The 19,347-nt window shown below is 40.7% G+C and overlaps 2 protein-coding genes across 4 annotated transcripts in view; one reads left to right on the forward strand and one right to left on the reverse strand.

The window, feature by feature from the left end:
* The window catches only part of tmem110l (transmembrane protein 110, like), a 20,649-nt gene continuing 1,302 nt past the window's right edge, over window positions 1–19,347 (forward strand). Inside the window, exons 1-9 of one of the 3 annotated variants that reach the window (XM_014333199.2) lie at window positions 1–479; window positions 4,807–4,855; window positions 5,062–5,157; window positions 5,245–5,366; window positions 6,912–7,024; window positions 7,686–7,769; window positions 7,868–7,999; window positions 11,710–11,844; window positions 14,533–14,653. In XM_014333199.2, coding sequence (XP_014188685.1) covers window positions 290–479; window positions 4,807–4,855; window positions 5,062–5,157; window positions 5,245–5,366; window positions 6,912–7,024; window positions 7,686–7,769; window positions 7,868–7,999; window positions 11,710–11,838 — 915 coding nt within the window. In that variant the 5' untranslated portion in view covers window positions 1–289 and the 3' untranslated portion in view covers window positions 11,839–11,844; window positions 14,533–14,653. Of the gene's footprint in view, window positions 480–4,806; window positions 4,856–5,061; window positions 5,158–5,244; window positions 5,367–6,911; window positions 7,025–7,685; window positions 7,770–7,867; window positions 8,000–11,709; window positions 14,503–14,532; window positions 14,654–19,347 lie in introns of those variants that run through there. The other 2 variants (XM_005921000.3, XM_014333198.2) reach the window with 2 other exon arrangements.
* Window positions 14,924–19,347, reverse strand: part of itih5 (inter-alpha-trypsin inhibitor heavy chain 5) — a 17,285-nt gene continuing 12,861 nt past the window's right edge. Inside the window, exons 12-14 of the mRNA XM_005920999.3 lie at window positions 18,399–18,515; window positions 16,395–16,772; window positions 14,924–15,354 (exon numbers count right to left, since the gene is read on the reverse strand). Of these exons, the coding sequence (XP_005921061.1) occupies window positions 15,095–15,354; window positions 16,395–16,772; window positions 18,399–18,515 (755 nt within the window). The 3' untranslated portion in view covers window positions 14,924–15,094. The remainder of the gene's footprint in view (window positions 15,355–16,394; window positions 16,773–18,398; window positions 18,516–19,347) is intronic.

Raw genomic sequence — 19,347 nt, forward strand, 5'->3', positions numbered from 1 at the left:
GGCTCCCTGCGTTTGTCCGCTTCACAGTGCGTGTTTTCGTTGTCAAAACATGTACGCGACTCAGATAATCGATTTCCATATGTTTGTGTTAGCATCATGACAGGCAGCATCAGCCGCTGGAGACGGTGAAGGGAAACTTCACCGAGAGTTGTTCGCCGGAAGTTAAAAATCCGGTCGTTTGTTCTTACCGAGTAAGAGAAAAAAGGGTTAAAGACTTATTTTTCCCACCGAGGAAGCGCTCCTTTTGTCTCCTACGGCTGTGCCGTTTAGTTTTTTTTTCGGTGTCACCATGGACATGTACGGGTATAGCGGAGTCATGCTAGTGAAAAGATTCTTGGATAATGCCCCCTTTGAAGTGACAAACATGTCCGACATTAGTAAGGCGAATCCCCACGGCTGCGACAACGGAGCTCTGACGGACAGGTTCGGCGTCCTGATCCAGGGACTGCTGGCTATCGTGGCTTTCAGCACTCTAATGTGTGAGTATCGATTCCTTTACCATCGGGAGACACATCCCTGATAACTTGTTTTCTTTTTGTGCTAATTCAGTTGGAGAATTGAGGAAAAGCAAAATGCACGAAGTGTTTTTTTAGAAAGCTGCACCAGTCCACGTGGCGTTTTGTTTGTTGACGTTTGTTTTCCAGCCCCAGTAGCTCCGCACCAAACTGTATTTATAAATATGCTAATTTGTTTTTCCCACGGGTTTCGGCAAGAATCTAAAGCGGACAGCAAGCTTCTAAAAACAGTACCTGACTAATAGCGTTTTGCCTTTCCTTTCGGCGTATATCAGATGTTGTAAACATAGCAGGTTTGAACGGAATTTTAGCTCTTTAACCGAGGGAGAGTTGGGCGAACCCTTATTTTCAAACTGCAATTAATCAAATGAGTTGTTCACCGTATAGGCACTTAATTAAATATGTAGGGATTGTTATACCGCACTTATATATGTGCCCTTTGCCAAAGCAGCATAACTGAGGTGCTTTTAAGCAGAGCCAGTGTCACATAATAGCAGATTTTAGATCCAGGACCTCATTTTGTTTCTCTTAGAAATCAAAATTGACTTCCATCAGAATAGTTACTTAAAATCTTTGTGCATCCAGTGAAATTTAAGATGTATGCAGGATTTCCGTGTATTCTGCAGTGTTTTTTTTATTATTTTTAACTTTAATTTAAAAAAAAAAAAGTTGGTGGTGCAGTGGCTGGCAAGCTGGCCTCACAACAAGGATGTCCCAGCTGGCTGGAGTTTAAATGTTCTTCACATGCCTTCCACATACTGTAGTTTCCTCCCCCTGTCCAAAGACGACTGGTAACAAGAATAAATTCGGATTAGGTTAAATGGTGATTCTAAATTGTCTGCCTCTCTGTGTTAGCCCTGCAGCATATCTGTGACCTCTCCATCTGTGGCTTCTTGTCCTGTGACAGCTGGGATAGAGAGAGATAGATGACAAAACCTACATGTTGCATCCATAAAATCAATAAAAGTGAATAAAACCATAATTTAAACCAAAACTAGAGCAGCAAAAATGGAAAAAATTGTAAATAAAACCAATTAACTGAAAGTAACTTACATAAAATGAAGTAATAGTCAAATCAATAAAACAATATAATGATAATTAAGAGTAGGAATTGGACTATTTAAAGCAGGGATGTCAAACTCATAAAGCCCACTTTGATCTTAAGTGGGCTGGGCCAGTGAAACTCTCTTTTCTGTCACTGTAAAGACGTTTAACTACACATCTAATCCCTCTATTCCCTTAATATAAGAAAAAGAAGTGCAGTTTCAACCATGTATCTCCTTGTTTTTCTACATAATTGGATCACATCTTGGAGAAGCTCACTGCGGTCGTGAGTTCTCAGAATCAGCTCTTTGAGCACAAGAATGACAACATCACGGAGCGTAAGTTTGATAACATCATGGAGAAGCTCACGGCTCTCCAACGGGAGATTGAGAGACCAGTGTTGGACTGTTAGAACAGCTTTGAAATTCATATGAGTTGTTCGCACTAAAGTAAAAACCACCATCACTTCATGCGGATACCCCTTCGGCGCCAGCCACGGTCTCAAGGCTGGAGCTGAACAACAACACCCTGATAACGACTGTGTTTAGACTGTTCTTCTCATTCTATGCAAGGCCACCTGGGTTGGCTGGAAGACTGTTTACTTAGCCTGGCAGGGCGAAGGACACTGTCTCAGCTGAACTCTGGACACATACACGCACACAGAAATATATATACACATGCAGATGTACACTCATCCCCCCTCCCCCTCCAAAGGCCTTCGACGCTTATTCCCCTCCGATGCTGACGGTGGATCAAGGAGACCAGCGCTTATGCTGCAGGCCCGGATGCACTGTCTACATTGGCTGTCTCTCACCCTTTACCCACCCCTGTTGCTTGTCATGTGTTTCTTTGGTGCATTAAGAGTTTTTTCATGTGCTATGTGCAGAGGTGGGTTTTTTTTTTTTTTATCTCTCAAACTGATCTCCCTGTTGGAGCTCAGTCTGGGGGGAGTTATTTTTTTCTCCTTATCTTTCCTCCTGTTGTGCTTTTTCCATGTTATACCCCTCTGACATGTCTTCCCCATGTGATGTTTGTGTAATGTATGTATGGTCAGAAGGGTAAGGCTGGCAGCCTTAACCCAATTTCCCTCAGGATGAGTAAAGTATGATCAATCAATCAATCAATCAATCATTCATTAAGGATTGTTGCCGCATTAAATTAAAGAAGTTGTCTGCACGACTCTTTGAGCTTATAAGCAAGGTTTTCAGACCGTGCCAAAATTTTAAAATCGCCTCTAAAACGAACAAAGCAAATGTTTGGCCTCAGTATAGTACGCTCAGTGTGCTATCTGAAGCTAATTAAGCTGTTTTGTTCCCTTCAGTGTTCTTGTGTGTTCAGTTGTCCAGCACTTGTCCAGTTGTAAGCACAGTCGAGTCTTTCAGCTCCCTCTGGGGATAAAAAGTTGGGCACTTTTTATCCCCGGATAAAAAGTTAGGGTTAGGGTGATGATTAAAAACAATGCTGTTTTAACAGCTCAACAAGATGCTCCTTGTAAACTGGAGTGTTTACTTGCTCAACCCTAACAATGGCTGTTGACTTACTAAGAAACTTGTGATTCTGGGGCAGCTGACTTGGGGAATGCCAAGCATCTAACCACTTTTGGCACCCTTGGCTCTGTTTTTTATTTTTAATTATTATTTTTTTGGCAGCTCAAAGGTGCGACTGTTACAAGTAGCTGTAATAAAAGCTAAACTCGATGCCTCTCAGAAACCGTATATAGTTTGTGTTAATGTTTGATTACCTGTATGATTTTCTGGATCATATTTAATTTTCGGTTTTAATTTGTTCTCAGCTGTTTCCTTGGATTATAGTGACTTCAGTCAGCTGCCAGGGATATTGTTACACAACTGTCTGCACATATGTGTTCAGGGAAAACATTAGGACAGTTTCCTTTTTTTTTTTTTCTTTGTTTTTTGTAAGTATTCCTAAATGCCACACAAAAAACAGAGTACATGGATGCTGATCCAGCGCAATATAAACTTATTTCTCTAGATTGCTGGCATATAATCTAATAATCAGTACTTTAAAAGGTCAGTGCAGTCATGGTGATTTCATCAGCTAATTAGCATGCTGAAACCTGAGCAGTGAAGTTCAGCAGAATCAGGTCAGGCCTTAAGTGGGAGCGATCAATGAGCTCTAACCTCCACTTAGTTACTTATTAGCAAAAGAATCAATATCCCTCCTCTCGCTCTTATTCTCCCCCCTTTGGTTCTCTGAGTGTCATTCTTGGTCATTCGGGCCACATGTATGTGTTAATATTTACAAATTATTTGTGTGCAGTGAAGCATTATTAGCATCATTAGATCTTAAGTTATGGCCAGAGTTGCAGGCGGACCTGCACCGTACATCCCTCCGCTCATCTGTCTTCCTCAAAGCTATTTTTGGGAGTTTCCTTCCACTGACTCACTGTTCTGCCTGCACTCATGGAACTCAGATAAAGGCTGGAGATTTAGTACGACAGTCTGCCCCGCCTTGTTGTTCCGTTGCTGTCATGAAAGTAAATCGACACCCTACTTTCATGCTTATTAATATTTATTTTCTGTCCAGGATCCTTTTAAGTTTTAAGTCAACAAGTATAGATTAGTGACAAAGCTGGGGTCATTCCATCTCAAATCAAACTTTCACAACATCACTATTATAAACATTATTATATTTTTCCATAAATTCCATGTCATTTGGCATTCCTATAGCAAATATAAATAAATGATGTAAATATGCCTGTACTCTTGTCACATCGCCAGCACATAGCCATCGGATTACTCTGTAACACTTCCTGTATTGCTGAGATATTGATGGGCCTTTTCCAAAGGTTTCTTCTTGTCAGAAAACTGAGATGTTCAGTTTCGAGTTAAGCTGCTGATTGAGGAATCTAGACAATATCAATCATTGTGCCTTATGTACCAATATTTTTTTCTCAATGTGATGGTCTGCATACAGTTTATATATAATACTTCACAATACTTCACACATTACCCTGTGTGAAGTATGCGATTTCCATTTGAAGGAGACCTTAATTCTGTTTCCACATGCTCTCTCCCATTTTCGACCCTGGTGGATTTATAGGAACAGTCGGTGCCTGTTTACTGAGCCCACTGGGCTGCGTGAGATTAAGATGATTCATCTGTATTTTATCCTCAACCTTTCTCCCCTCTGGCTGCCCACACATTGGTGAAAACAGTGGTAAGAAACTGTGCTTTATGTTGTTGTTTTGCAGGACAATCAATCAATTGATTTTCTTTGTTTGCAGTGAAGAGGTTCCGGGAGCCAGTAGGGATCAGACGACCATGGCGGATCTGGTCAGGCATTTTTCATTTTCTCTTTAGACATATCTACCCTGCCCTGTCCTATATCCTAACGTTTTCTATTCCAGCTACAAAATAATTCCTCTGGAATTATTCAAAAGAATACAAAAAATCATAACATTAAAAAAAAAAAAAAAATCTCACTTTTCAAGTCAGTCAGAACCAGAAAATAAAAACCGAGTCCATTGTGCCTTTTCCAGGTTTTTTGATACATCCAAACAAGCCATAGGTGCTCTCTTCATCCACTTTGCCAATGTCTTCCTGTCCACTCTCACCAAAGAGGACCCCTGCTCTCTGTAAGTTCTTTAGAAGCACATCAGTCATTCTAGGATGTGCCCTACAGGGATGTCGCTTCAATAATGTAATTTAATTTTTCACCAAAGTTATCTGATGAACTTCCTGCTGGATGCCACTCTGGGAATGTTGGTCATCTGGCTGGCTGTCAAGTTGGTGTCCAAGTTGGTGGAGTACAAGCAGTGGACTCTGCTCATATTTGGAGAATATGGTGAGTGAAACCGAATAATTTTCTTCTCTTTATGGTTTTTCATTTTCTTCTCATCTATTTACACACAAAATGAACACTGAGGCGCATTAATGAAGAAGGTGCAGTGCTAATATCTGCCAGCAGAGGGCGCTGTAGACCCACCAGAGGTACACCAGGAGCATAGCCAGCATCTCCAGCTGCAGCTGAAAACATTCCTATTGGCTTAATACAGTTACTGCAGCCCCCTCACTCTACCTCCTGTTGTTTTTTTTCCTTTACGTCCGTCCGTGTGTGATGGAAAATTTTACTTAAACTTGCCCGATTAAATCCATCTTACTTCTGGGCTACAGTTGTGCTTTGGTCAAGGGCACAATTGTAGTTAATTCCCTGTTTTGTTTGACATGAGCGCTGACATTTCCAGATCGGTGTGTTTGTTTGCCCCCCCCCGCGTCTGGCTTGTAGTCTTCCTTCTTCCTTCCTGCCTTAATGACAGACCTGTCCTCGTTTGTGTTTGCTGTGGTGAGGCACCTGTTTAACAGAGATTTTATTAAAAGGTTGAGACCAGGGGAAGAAATTCATCACCTTCAATATTATAATCAAATCCATAATTCTGTATAGTAACTGGTTCAAAGCAATGGTAGTCAAATGAAGCTTGACTATAGTTTCATGTTAAAATCCACCCGTAATGTGTTTCCTTATTTTCCGTCACATATGTGCTGTTACTGTTGGGTCTGTGTTTCCACAAGCCCCGCTAATTCTAGAGACTTATTCATCATGAAGAAAACAAGACAGTCGATCAATCGATTATTTGCGCAAGGGAGGCCTCGTCTGTGTCCACCACGAAAATTACCTCCATGACAACCTCCCTTGCTGCCTTTTTATTGAGAGACAGTTCACACAAAAAAAACATCAGAACAAAGCCACGCCCACATGGTTCTAAGACAAGGCCTTGTATGTATATGTGTGAACTTCTGTAAGAGTGATGTGTGTGTGTGTGTGTGTGTGTGTGTGTGTGTGTGTGTGTGTGTGTGTGTGTGTCAGACCTCCTGCTGACCAAAGGGTCGTAAACGCAGGAAGCTTACATCAAAAGAAGCAGATCTTCCAGATAGGATGTATCTGCAATAAAACATTACAGCCCCCACCAGAACCTCGAGAATCTGGGGGGAAGGACAGTGGAATTTCTTTCATCAGAGTTGGCAAGCATAGAAATGACAACATTTAACAGTTCACTCTAACAGTTACAGTGGTGGATGCTCATATGGAACATAGCCAGATTTTAGCAGTGAAGTAATCAGTGGTGAGCAAAGAGCTTAGGTTTCAGACTTTTCTAAACACCCTGTTTCTTACAGTTTTTTTCCCCCCACTTTTGGCTCTGGATGACGTCATAAAGTGGTCATCTCAGGCACACATGCTGCCTTCCAGATACCACGAAAGTCGGATGTCGGAACTCAGGATGGACATTTATTAGGGTTCAGGAATAAAAACGTGGAACTTTAAGCCTGTGACGTTAACAGATGAAGTGCAAATGAAGTCTCATTAATTTTTTCCCCCTCCTTGTTCCTCCAGGTGACCCCCCCCAGGCAGCAGCATGGCTGGGCCAGTGTGGCGTCTACATGCTCATTATGGTGCTAGAGAAAGGTGTCATCAGCCTGGTGCTGCTTGTCCCCGGATGGTCCAAAGTAAGAAGATTTTACAGCTCATTGTGTGCTAATCCTTTGACATTATAAAACATTTAGGCAGAGGAAACGATTTCCACTTTTTACATTATGGCACAGCCAAGACTTCAGCGAGGTTTAGCCAGTCTTACACTGTACTTAATCCAATACAATTGACCAAGCTGTGATCTCATCCTAGAAGAATCACAATTTAGTTTGAATCTGAATACCTTTTCGATCTTGTTTTGTACATCTGGCATTGTTTGGTTTGTCTTTGAGGCAATTATGGGAGAGAATATAAAAGTATTTATTTGCCAAAATAAGTTTTTGAAACTTATGAAATCCTTGTGATTTTTTTCCTTCACTGTTTCCTAGAAATATGCAATAAATAAATAAATAAAAAATCTGAAATGTAAAGTTCATGAGAAACAAACTTTGCCACTTAAGAACTTTTGACCAAGAAACATAAACAAGGAAGATGGTGAAAAAAATGAATTCTCCTGATCCCAGTGTAAACATGAAGTCTGTTTCAAAGAGAGTTTGTTTTTATAACATTGAGAATATTTGTGTTGTAAAATTAGCCTTCGTCATAGCAACAATTGTCGTTATTTGAAGGTCTCAATTTATTTCAAACTCCTTCAACCATCCATTGTTATTATTAACCAGTTTTCATCTTCTGTTCCAGTTACAGGAGGTGTTGCTGAGCTACATAGCTAACCCTCAGCTGGAGCTGGCCCTCGTCATGCTTATCGTGCCCTTCATAGTCAATGTAAGTTCTGTTTTCATGATGAGAAAGTGAAACTAATCAGGACAGTTTTTGACTGCTTTGGACGTACCACCTTGTGGTGTCTCTGTCTCCCCCTGTAGTCTATCATGTTCTGGGTGGTGGACAGCTTGATGATGAGGAAGTATAAGACAATGAAGAGCCTGGACGACTCGTCCGACAGCTCGGTGAAGAAGCCCGAATCTCTGCCGTGGGTGGACAGTGAGGAGTCAAGGGTGAGAGTAACTGTTGCTGTGTAAAAACATCACATCACAATCAAACTGGATTTGTTCCCATTTAATTCAAGCTTGGACTGAACAACATCAAAACCCGACTGTAAGAATTTAAAGGCTAATGCTGCTGAAGCAGATAGACCATATATGTGTCTGCTGAAATAAGAATGCAGCATTTGCCTGTTGCCACTCGTAACCATTGTTTTATAGTTACACATGAGAACAGCAGTGGGCCTAGTATGGAACCCTGGGGCTCCCCTTTTCTTACAGACAGGTAGGAGGAGGAAGACCCAGCAGAGTGGACATATTTGACAAGAAAGTCAGAATTTCTGTGTCTGTCTGCCAAGCTGACAAACTAGTGCTTTAATAATATCACTTACCAGTTTAATAGCAGCTGTTATTATTGTGATAAAATATCACTTCTGTAGGAAAAACAATTGAAAGTATTTCAATTGAACTGTAATTAGCAGAAGCACTTTTTTTTTGTATTTTCTCCACTAGAGCCTTTGCCTTTTTGCCTTTTGTGAGTTGAGTCAATATTTGACGTACCGGTGCTGTATTACCCACACAGTTATATTTTTGGGTTTATAGTTTGTAGCAGTGACAGTAAATTATCAGCGTTTTAGCTCCAGCTGATGAACGCCATCAAGATTTAAAAGGGGAAAAATACCAGAGTATCATTTGGTTACCATCATATGTTTACTATTACCATCTTTACTATTTGCAGTAATTTGTTTTTGGTTTTTTTGTGGTAAGACCTCATTGCAAATGTGTTTTAGAGTCTGCAGGCATTTCAGTTGCTGTATGTAATTGTAATTTTTAATATGAAGCCATTAGTTTTCTTTAGTGTTCATATAGAAGCCAAACAGTTATTTAAAAGTTAAAAAGAACACACAGATAATATGATATTGTTCAATATTACATTTTTTTTCAAATTTTAGGGTTTGAATTTTGAATTTTTAGTCCATGCAGGGTTAAAATCTCAGTATTTTTATTCAGCCATCAGTTAAATTAAATCCCTGGAGGAATCTGACAGACTCGTGTGAGTTCTGGAAGTGACTCATTGATGTTTTTTTTGTTATTATTATAAATGTTTTGTTCCAAAAAGGAAATAACCCTGAAAAAACTTTGTTCCCACCAAACACCCTCTGGGACTATTAACCAAGACAGATCCAACCATGCCATGTGAAAGCTGAATGCCTTTCCTTTTTGAAGAAAAATCTTTCATCGTGTGTCGAAATGAGCGTTAATGTACCAACACTGTCTCGCTGGGTGTGAACTGCACCTGTTGTTTTTCTCTTTACGCTTGATCTAATGAGGATCCAAACCCATAAATTTAGTCCAAGAAACACTGAGTCAGACGTTTCTCCCGAGCTTTCATCAGTGCTGTTGAATTAGGCGATTTTAGCTTGATTATAGTTGGTTGTCGAAGTTTCAGACTCCCGTAATGAAAATGTTTGCGCGTGGTTTTGCGTATAGAATTAAAACCTCAGCAGACATTTAAAAGGAGATATAGGATTATTGATATTTAAATGGGTTTCTCACCCTTTGTCTGTATTACACAGAAAAAATAAAGGGAAAAGGATAAAGGGTAATAACACGCAGAAAAAGCCTCTTATTGGATCCCACTTGATCAAGAGGAAGCCCACACAAGCAGGCTTTTCGTGTGTGCATGGTTGGATGCTGGTTTGTCTAGTCTGACAAAGTTGGAAGAGGTTTCTTGTAGTAATTCATACCAGGCATAGAAGCTTCTGATATCCTTCTTTTCCTCTAAGGAAAGGCTGAACTCACAGACTTGAGGGCGAATGACTGCTGGGGTGCGTGACCCTTGTGTGCAATGTGATGAGAGTGTTTATCCCTCCCTCTTCTTTTCTTTTCCCTGGTCGTCTGCCAAGGAGACATAAATCAAGCCTTCATACCAAGAATAAAAGTGACATTTATCATTTGTTTCATCATGCTGATGTTATGGAAAGCTGAGTGGAGGAGGACAGCAGAAAGACGGGCATTGATTTGGATGAGCTCTTAGTGGAGTTGGAGCCACAATGCTGTTGTTGTGGTTAGTTAGACTGACTGTTATAGAAGAAGTTTAACAAGAGTTTAACATGAGTTTAACGAGAGTATAGCTGCAGCGCTACAAATACAGAAGTTGGTATGGATGCTCAGTTTTAGTACTGTTACACAGCAAGAACGTCCTGGGTTCAAATCCAGAGACACAAATCCTGTGTCTCTGTGCTTTTCTCCTGAGCGAGGTGCAGATGAGGTGCACTTGATTGATTACCACGTGTTGGAAATCCTCGTCTTTCCTCATGTCGTGCATTTTCTATGGTTTCGGTTCTGGTCGCTGTTCGTGTGGTCGACCGGCCAGTGCTACCTAGCCTGACCTGTCTCCCCAATGTGATGTTTGTGTATTGTATGTATGGTCGGCAAGGTATCATCTATCTTAATTGCCCCTCGGGGATAAATAAAGTCTTTTTGACTTTGACTTAAATAAGATGTTTGTTAACCTTTGACAATATATCTGACAGTGGTTGCAGTCTATACAAGTTTGGAGACAGGCTGACAGGTCAAAGGCAACCTGTACAATCGCCTTTGTTCAAACGTGGTTGCACAGAGATAATGTGTGCAACAAACTCAATCTCTGTATGATCAGTACGTGGAATCGGCCATAAAAAGTCAAAAATATTCACTTCAAATTTCGCCTAGTCACAAGGGCGTTTACAGTCTTATACTTACTCTTGTGTGAGTGAACCATTAGCAATAAATCAGTTCACAGGGCCTTAAAGGCACCTAAGAAGGCACATAGCATGTGTGAAAGCCTTGAAATCCCCACATTTACCAAAGCTTAAAGTCCTAACTTATGCTTAACTGACAGTGATTCAGTTACACCTGCTGCGTTGTACATTCTATTTAATCTGGGTTCCCAGTTTTCCACATCAGCTACAGGGATCAAAGCTCTGGTCAAACACAGCTGGAGGTTTAATGGCTTGAAATTGTCCCTTGGGGAACACCTGTTTGATTCATACTCACAAACGGATGAACATTTAAAAAGTTGATGTTAACTTTGGCTGTTTGCCCTTGTGTAGAATTTGGGACCGCTCTGACTTTTGCAACAGTACAGTTGCAAAAGCACATTCTCATGGCAGTTTGAGAAAAACGAACAGAGCACAATCTGTTTGTAGTTTAGATATTTCCCTCTTTTCCAGAAGTCCTTTACACTTAATGTTTTCTTTCACGCTTAATCTTCATTTTCTTTTGCTGTTTGGATAGATGGATAGGTTTAGGCACTGAAGCTACCTGGTTAGGGTTGGAAAGGATCAAACATGCACGCTCCTACTCTTTTATTCCGATATTACTCTTTACTAATCTCTAAGCTCACCCTTTTAACAGATTTTCCACATGTCAAACCCTATTTTAAAGAAACATATGGAACTTTTTTAGTACTTTAAATGTCTAATAGTTGTGGAATTCTGCTCCTTAGAGAGTTGAATTCCTCCTACTTCTGGAGAGTGTCTTCAAAGCTGCAAATAAACAGCGGTATTTTTCCACTGTGGACTGGGAATCCAGAGCTGAGAGATTTCCCAGCTTTTTGCCTAGGACGCAAAGTCTAAACACACACTACAGCTGAAAATGAGTCATCTGTTCTTTGTCTTTAGCTTATAGTTAGTGCTGCTCTACTGTAAGCTCTGGTGGCTAACAAAATCCCCCTCTCTCAGGTCCTGCTGTCGGCTGAGACAGACACCGAAGAGGCTTCAGAGGGGGAGGAGGAGCCGGCTGAGGTTGAACCGGTCCCCTATGTGCAGTACTCAGGTGGACCACTGAGACCAAGCTGGGTGGCAGTGTAAACCCAGGTGACGTGTCCTCGATTATCGACTGTCCCCACACACAACACATAACAGCATAAATAAGAAAAACAAACTTCCATCCACGTCTTCACAGACTGTCGTCAGTCTTAATATCAGCTTCTTTGCAAGCAAAGGCACAATTTAAGGTCGTATAACCTGTGAATGTGAATACCTTTAGCTGCCTTCTTCCGCATCGAAGGTTCGAACACTTAGAACTGGAGGTATATGCATGCACTGTGCATCACGTAGCGTTTTGGGAATTAGAAAGTCTTTATCCTCTCACCTTGCTGCCTCCGTTTACTGCAAGAGAACATCAGAGAAACCACAGCTGAACACGCCACGTGTGTGGGGAGAGATCATTAAGGAGCGCGGTGCCCACAGGGCAAAATCTACGGGTGGTAATGACAAAGACTAAAATTAATCTGTCTTCTCTCAACTCCAGGGACTTTTGGAAATGTTGTTTCTCTAAAGAGAGTCATTTATCGAGTGTCATATTCCAAAGAGGAGAAAGAAAGTATACACTATATATATAAAAGTGCTCTCTAAGGTTATACTCAAATATAATCACTTTGAATCCACCTTTTTATTTGAGGTGTAATTATAGTCATTCCTGCACGTTCTCCCTCCGGCTGTTTACTTTAACGTAAAAGGGCGATCAGTGGGATTTTTGTTTTTCTGTTGAAGCGCACACGTCAGTACTTTGGCTGCTGCACTTTCAACATGTTGATAATGTGGCTGATGAAATACGCCACCAACACATCTTAAGCTTGATTTATACTCCTGCGTTTAATCTATGGATGACCTTGCTCTGACATTGCACCACCGAAACAGCAGCCGTCATTGTGTTGCTTTCCTTCCATAGACTGTATATAAAAGATGTTGTCTGTTTTACTATAAATGAGGCCATCGTTTAAAAAAAAAATGAACATGATGTATATTAAATAAAAGTATACCACTGTGAACTAGCGATTTAACATCAGAGCTAGCTGTTGCATCCTAATCCTAAACTACATAAAAGACAGATGTAGCCACTGTTTTAAAGCCTCATGTTTGGCCATTTTGAAACTGGTTTTGACCTGATTTGGATGAATACTCTTCAGATGATCTTTTACTACATTAAAGGCTACACAAGTGATTTAGTAAAAGTATACATACACTTACACTTCCCCCTCTTTGTCTTTATATATAAAGAGAATGAATACCATGCTGTAGTGAAGCATGCTTTAAACTAGCAGTTGAGACCCATTAGAAATATCTTTACAGAGTTCACAGGTCAAGTAAGTCACACAGGCTGGTGAATGCGCACTCCCTGACACTTTGGTGAGTGGTTACCGGAAGTTGCGGAAGTCTGTTTGATAAGAGATTGCTGCAGTTGCCTTTAGTTTGCATGGAAGACACTGTTTTGTCTACAAACACTTGCTAAGCACAGCCTTTTACAGTAAATTTGACTGAATCCAACATGTTTGAAAAGGATTAATTTTTAATTTGAAGGTAAATGTTCTGTGTTTCCGGTTTACTTTCACAACTCTTTACAAACGAGTTGACATCTTACACACAAACTTTAGGCAACCACAGCAATCTGCTAGTCATCAAAGCCATCACAAGGAGCTTTTCAGTGACGGCAAGCAGCTGCTCGTCAACCAATCAAGGAATCATACTTCCGTAGCCAGCAGCCTTCCAGCAACTATTAGTACCGGATCTAGGATTTTTCCCTGACTGGTGACTGCGAGCCAGGCTCCAGGTACTAAGCCAGTGTCCGTCAGGCTGAAGAAGTCTGGTCATTTTTCCTCAGACTTCTATACAACATGGCTCCTTTTGACTACTTAAACAGTTGCCTCCTGCTGGCCATTAGAAAGAATGCAGGCTCAAAGTGCTTCTGCATTGGCTTCACTTTTCACACCTGAAGGCTACACCCATCTTTTATAAACAGTCTGTTTTTTTTGGGGGGGTTGATTTACTTCAAACATTTGCAAAGAAGACAGATGGTACTATGCAGCAATTATTAAAGCTATGGAAATAAGAAACCCGTATGTGGTGCATTGGTGGTGGTTTAGCATTGTGAGCAAGCCAGATAAAATAACAACTGATATTTCATATTTCACACGAGCATTATGTTTGCTCCAATACGTCATATTACTAACAAGCTGCTCAATTGAGTAGTTGCACTTCCGGAGGATTACATGGAGTAGGATAAATGTCTATGTGGTAGATCTTGTAACACTTCAGACTTTTTTTTTGTCTCCTATAGGAGGCCTTTATGTTACACTACAGTGTGGTGATGCAGCAGCTGTGTGTTAAACTTTTGCAAAATTTTATTTATTCAGTTATGAAAACTGTAAATCTATATAGTGGTCCAATCTGTGGTAAATGCTTTGAATAGGAAGGTTAGTGAAAAGGTGTGAGAGTTTTGAGTCTTCGCCAGATAAAGATGGTAAACGGGTCAAGTGATGGATGTGTGTTACTTTATCCTCAAAGTATTCCTGCCTTCATGGTTTACATCTATAATTTCAAAGGTCTACAGTTTGATATGTACGGTCTGTAATATTGTATTTTGTATTTCTTTCTCTTTTTTTTCTTAATAAACAAAGTTGTAATCCTGTGGATGGCATGGTACAGCATGATCTGAGTTGTCATGCACAGGCCGTGAGCTGCCTCAGCGCTTACGAATGTATTTACTCTGTGTTATGATTAAAGATGATTGACACATGAACTGGTGTTCGGTGTTGAATTCCTGTGGCAGCCCGGGCGCTGCAGCACGATGACAGACAACCTGAGTGAGACCTGGCCAGAGCACACCTGTGTGGGTGTGGCCTGCAGCCCTGTGACCTCCACCTGATGACAAGGTGCTGTATGTAAGGGTGTGTTAGGTTTACATGTATTCATCAGCAGTAGGACAAAGGGTTAGTTGGTGGGGTTGTTCTCAGTGGTAAACAGGTGTGATTTACAGCTTTAAGTTTACATGTGTGCAAAAGGTGATATCAGAAAGCAGCGTTAAAATTTTTCTAGTTTTCATTATTTTATTTACATTTTTTATTATATAATTAATGTAAAAAATAAGAAATTGTATAATAAAACCTTTAACTTTCATCAGAAATAATAAAAATATATTCAGAAGGGACCTGAAAGTAGGAAAAAAACGTAATGTGTGGAGGCTTTTAGGTCTTTTTGGATGTGATAATTATCTTTAAAAGGAGTTTAGTCAGGTAATTAAATTAAATGTAATTAAATGCTGAAGCTATAGTTCTTTGTGCTCATCTCACACCCGGTTTGTCCCATGTGGCCAGTCTCCTGTGTCAAACATGTGTGACATCAAATAGTCTTTGTACTCTCCGTCTATCAGCTTCGCTGCGTTATTCCTGGCGAACCAGCAGTCCACACTCTGTGTGCCGCTGTAGATCCTCCTACTTTTCTGAACAACGGGCACTGAGCGGTTCTTCACCTTCAGGACCAGTGAGGGCTTTGTATCTCCCTGTGCAGGAAGCTCTGCCAATCCTACTTCCTCATACAGGAACTGACCTGAAAGGAAATTAAAAAAAAAGAAAAAGGGGGGGTTATTTTAAGCCTTTTTTTAGGCCAGTCAGTTAATTTCCTGCTGATGATGGATCTTATTACAATATATTCTCTGACGAATCTGCATTTATTCCCAATTTGCAACAGTGTAGCTCCATATAACTCAGATAAAGCCAGGTGTTTTCAAATCTCTGAATCACTCTGCCAGATTAGCCCAGATTAAAGTGTAGCTATCTAAAGCTTAGTTTGTAATTAAATACTTAAATTAGACGTACTTTTATCCTTTTCTCAAAATGTGACCTTTTTTACTTGCAACTTTGTATAGTGGCGCAAGTGCGGTGATCTAACCTGGCAAATAGCTAACAAGTGTGTAGCTTCTTAATGGAAGATCACTTCCAGTTTTAGTGAGAACATTTCTGGCTTTACCTGACTATGCTCAAAGGATAAATCCTCTTGATTTTGGTGACCCCTTGTCCATTATAATCCAGTGTTTTCCTGGGAAGCCTTGGGTCTCAGCATTCATACAAGGCTTTGACATGTACTACGCACCAAGCACACACAGGACAGTAGCCCTACTACAAAAACCCCTAAGAATGACTCAGAACATGGCCAAGACCCCAAGGCATCGATTCAGTCTCTAAATCCCCCACATCCCCAGAGTTTGGTCAAACACGCCTGTTGTCCAGAGGCCGTACCCCACTAACTCTAACATCCAAACTGACAAGCCGGTGGTGGACCTCAGTGACACCGATGGAGATCCCCTGTCCATGCTCCAACAGATTGGAGTTGTATTTTGCAACCCAAGAGAACCTACTCCATTTTAGACAGCGACTTTATAAAGTTGTTCCTGACTGATGAATGTAAAAATGCATGGATTTTGTGAATAATAAATAATCATTTCATATATAGTTACTTAACCAAATATTCATATATTCACTTAAGTCAGTGCTCCAGCCTCCAGAGATTGAGAACAGTGCTTTAGTATTTATTGATTAGAGTTCTCAGATCAACAGGATTTTACAGATGAATACTCCTTCAACACTCACCTAGCAGACCGTGGCAGTTGTGCGACAGCCCCTTGTTGTTTCCAATATAGAACCCCAAATGGTCTCTCTGGTAGGGCGCCGGGTTTTTGTACTGATGCAGCAGAATTACGAAGCTGATGTTCCCACCGACCGTCACGGTCACATTCGAATTTCCCACAATGGCCACAGACAGCGCTCCACAGTCCACAGACACAGTAGAGTGGCAGGGCAGAACAATGCGGTCCCGTCCATCCAGAATAACCTTCTTAGGTGTCACCTCGATGTAGGCACGCTGGGGTTTATCCACCACAATGGTGATAGTGCTGAAGTAAGTACGCTGCTGCTTGTGACTGCCCGGTGGTGCCGGGGCGCCGATGAGCTTACCGTTGACCGTCACACCTGAGAACACAGAACATGTTTTATTAAAGGCATAAATGATTTTTGGTGCCTTTACACCGCATTCCAAATTATTATGCAAATTGTGTTTAAGTATCATAAAGATTAAATAAGTAGTTTTTCAATTAAACCCATGGATAGAATTGTGTCTCAGGACTCTTTGTATCACTGAAATCAATCTCTGACATCTATGATCATTAGTTTGCCAGGTGAGCCCAATTAAAGGAAAAACTGCTAAAGAAGGATGTTCCACATTATTAAGCAGACCAGCATTTTCAAGCAATATAGGAAAGAAAAATGATCTCTCTGTTGTTGAAAAGCGTGAACTAGTTAAATGCCTTGGACACGTAATGAAAACCTTAGATATTTCACGAAAACTTAAGCGTGATCACCATAATATTAAGAGATTTGTGGCTGAGTTAGAGCACACACGGGCTTTTGCAGATAAAGGCACAATGAAGAAGGTTTCTGCCAGACAAATACATCTCTATTAAGAGAGCAGCTGCTAAAAGGCCATTACAAAGCAGCAAACAGATATTTGAAGCTGCTGGTGCCTCTGGAGCACTGCGAACATCAAGGTGTAGGATCCTCCAGAGACTTGTAGTTGTGCATAAACCTTCTATTCGGCCACCCCTAACCAGTGCTCACAAGCAGAAATGGCTGCAGTGGGCCCAGAACTACATGAAGACTAATTTTCAAACAGTCTTGTTCACTGATGAGTGCAGTGCAACCCTGGATGGTCCAGATGGATGCAGTGGTCGATGGTTGGTGGACGGCCACCATGTCCCAACAAGGCTGTGTCGTCAGCAAGGAGGTGGTGGAGTCATGTTTTGAGCCTGAATCACGGGGAGAGAGCTGATCGACCCCTTTAGGCTCCCTGAAGGTGTGAAAATGAGCTCTACAAAGTATGTGGAGTTTCTGACTGACCACTTTCTTCCATGGTAGAAAGAGAAGAACTGTGCCTTCTGCAACACAACCATCTTCATGCAAGACAATGCACCATCTCATGCTACAAGGAATACCTCTGCATCATTGGCTGCTATCGCATAAAAGGAGAGGAACTCATGGTGTGGTCCCCATTCTTCCCTGACCTCAATCCTATTGAGAACCTTTGGAGCATCCTCAAACAAAAAAACACGAGGGTGGGAGGCAGTTCACATCCAAACATCAGCTCTGGGAGGATATTCTGACATCCTGCAAAGACATTCAAGAAGAAACTTTCCAAAAAACTCACAAGTTACATGGATACAAGAATTGTAAAACTGCTATCAAATAAAAGGTCATATGTTAATATGTAATTTGACCTGTTAAGAAGTTTTTGATTGAAATACCTTTTGATTTCAGTGAAATTGATCCACTAATGCTGCAAATTCAACAAATTACCATTTTCAGTTTTGAAACTTTGTGTGCATAATAATTTGGAACTGTGCATTTTAAGTTTTATATTTTTGAAAAACACTGTTTTCATTGGCAGTTTTGTTGAGTAACATTTGAATTATACTCTAATGGTTGATGACTCGAAAATTATGCCGACTGTCATTTGAATCGACTATTTAGGAAAAACTGAGAAAAATATCATTTGCATAATAATTTGGAACATGGTGTATAGGGTTTAGTCACAAGTCTTACCAGAGTATTTGTGGTCGGAGACCAGGCCAAGGATGTGTCCAGGCTCGCCATTGATGTTAAAGCACACAGTCAGTTTACTCAGGGGGAACTCAACAACAAAATGGGGGTCACCATCCGCTGTGAGAGAGTTTAACGGGGGAAAAACACAATTAAATGCAATTTACTCATGCAAGAATTATTGGTTTATAAATCTGTTAGGGCAATAAAAAATATTTAGCATTTTCAACACAATTAGATACTGGAGATATGCTGGTAGACTGATAAAATGTACAGAAAAGTTACATAGTTTGTTGTCTGTGAGGGAATGGTCTAAAAGAAGAAAAGGTATCCAGTGACCAGCAGGTCTGTGTGAAAAGGTCAGAGGGGAATGGCCTTGAGGTCAAGGTAACTAAGATTTGAACTCGTCCGAGATTTTTAGTAGATGCACCTATTGTATGAATTTAAAAATTCTGTGTTGCAGTATTCTTCACTTATCACATTCACAAACTTGGGTGTCGACACCAACCGGCCATCCAGGGGCATGACGACAGTAACCAATCAGCCTTTCATGGGTTTTTAATTGAAGAGGTGCTTTAAGAAAAATTTTTTTATTGTGCAACAATGGGTAGCTATGAAATAAGAAGGGGGTAGGATTGTGGCTCAAATGAGAAAATAAGTCATGTTGTGTTAATATTACAGCTGCAGCAAGTTTTGACCATCAGGACTCAAACGTAAATCCTGTATTATTACCGAACCCATCTCAGCTGCACACTTGTAAAGGCTTTTTGACAGCTTGTTGCAGAGTTCTGGTGATATTGTGCTGACAACATCTGTCGACATGCACACAGAAATGTACCGTAAACAACTGCCCAAGTACTCAAAACTACCTTTAGAGTGCTTCCTGCAGCAAGTGTCTCAAGGACCAAATTTTGTAATGAGGCGAAAACAAAACAAGCTAAATTATTGCTGC

Source organism: Haplochromis burtoni, unplaced genomic scaffold, assembly GCF_018398535.1.
Source record: "Haplochromis burtoni strain Fernald_Lab_line unplaced genomic scaffold, NCSU_Asbu1 Contig_44, whole genome shotgun sequence".
Lineage (NCBI taxonomy): Eukaryota > Metazoa > Chordata > Actinopteri > Cichliformes > Cichlidae > Haplochromis > Haplochromis burtoni.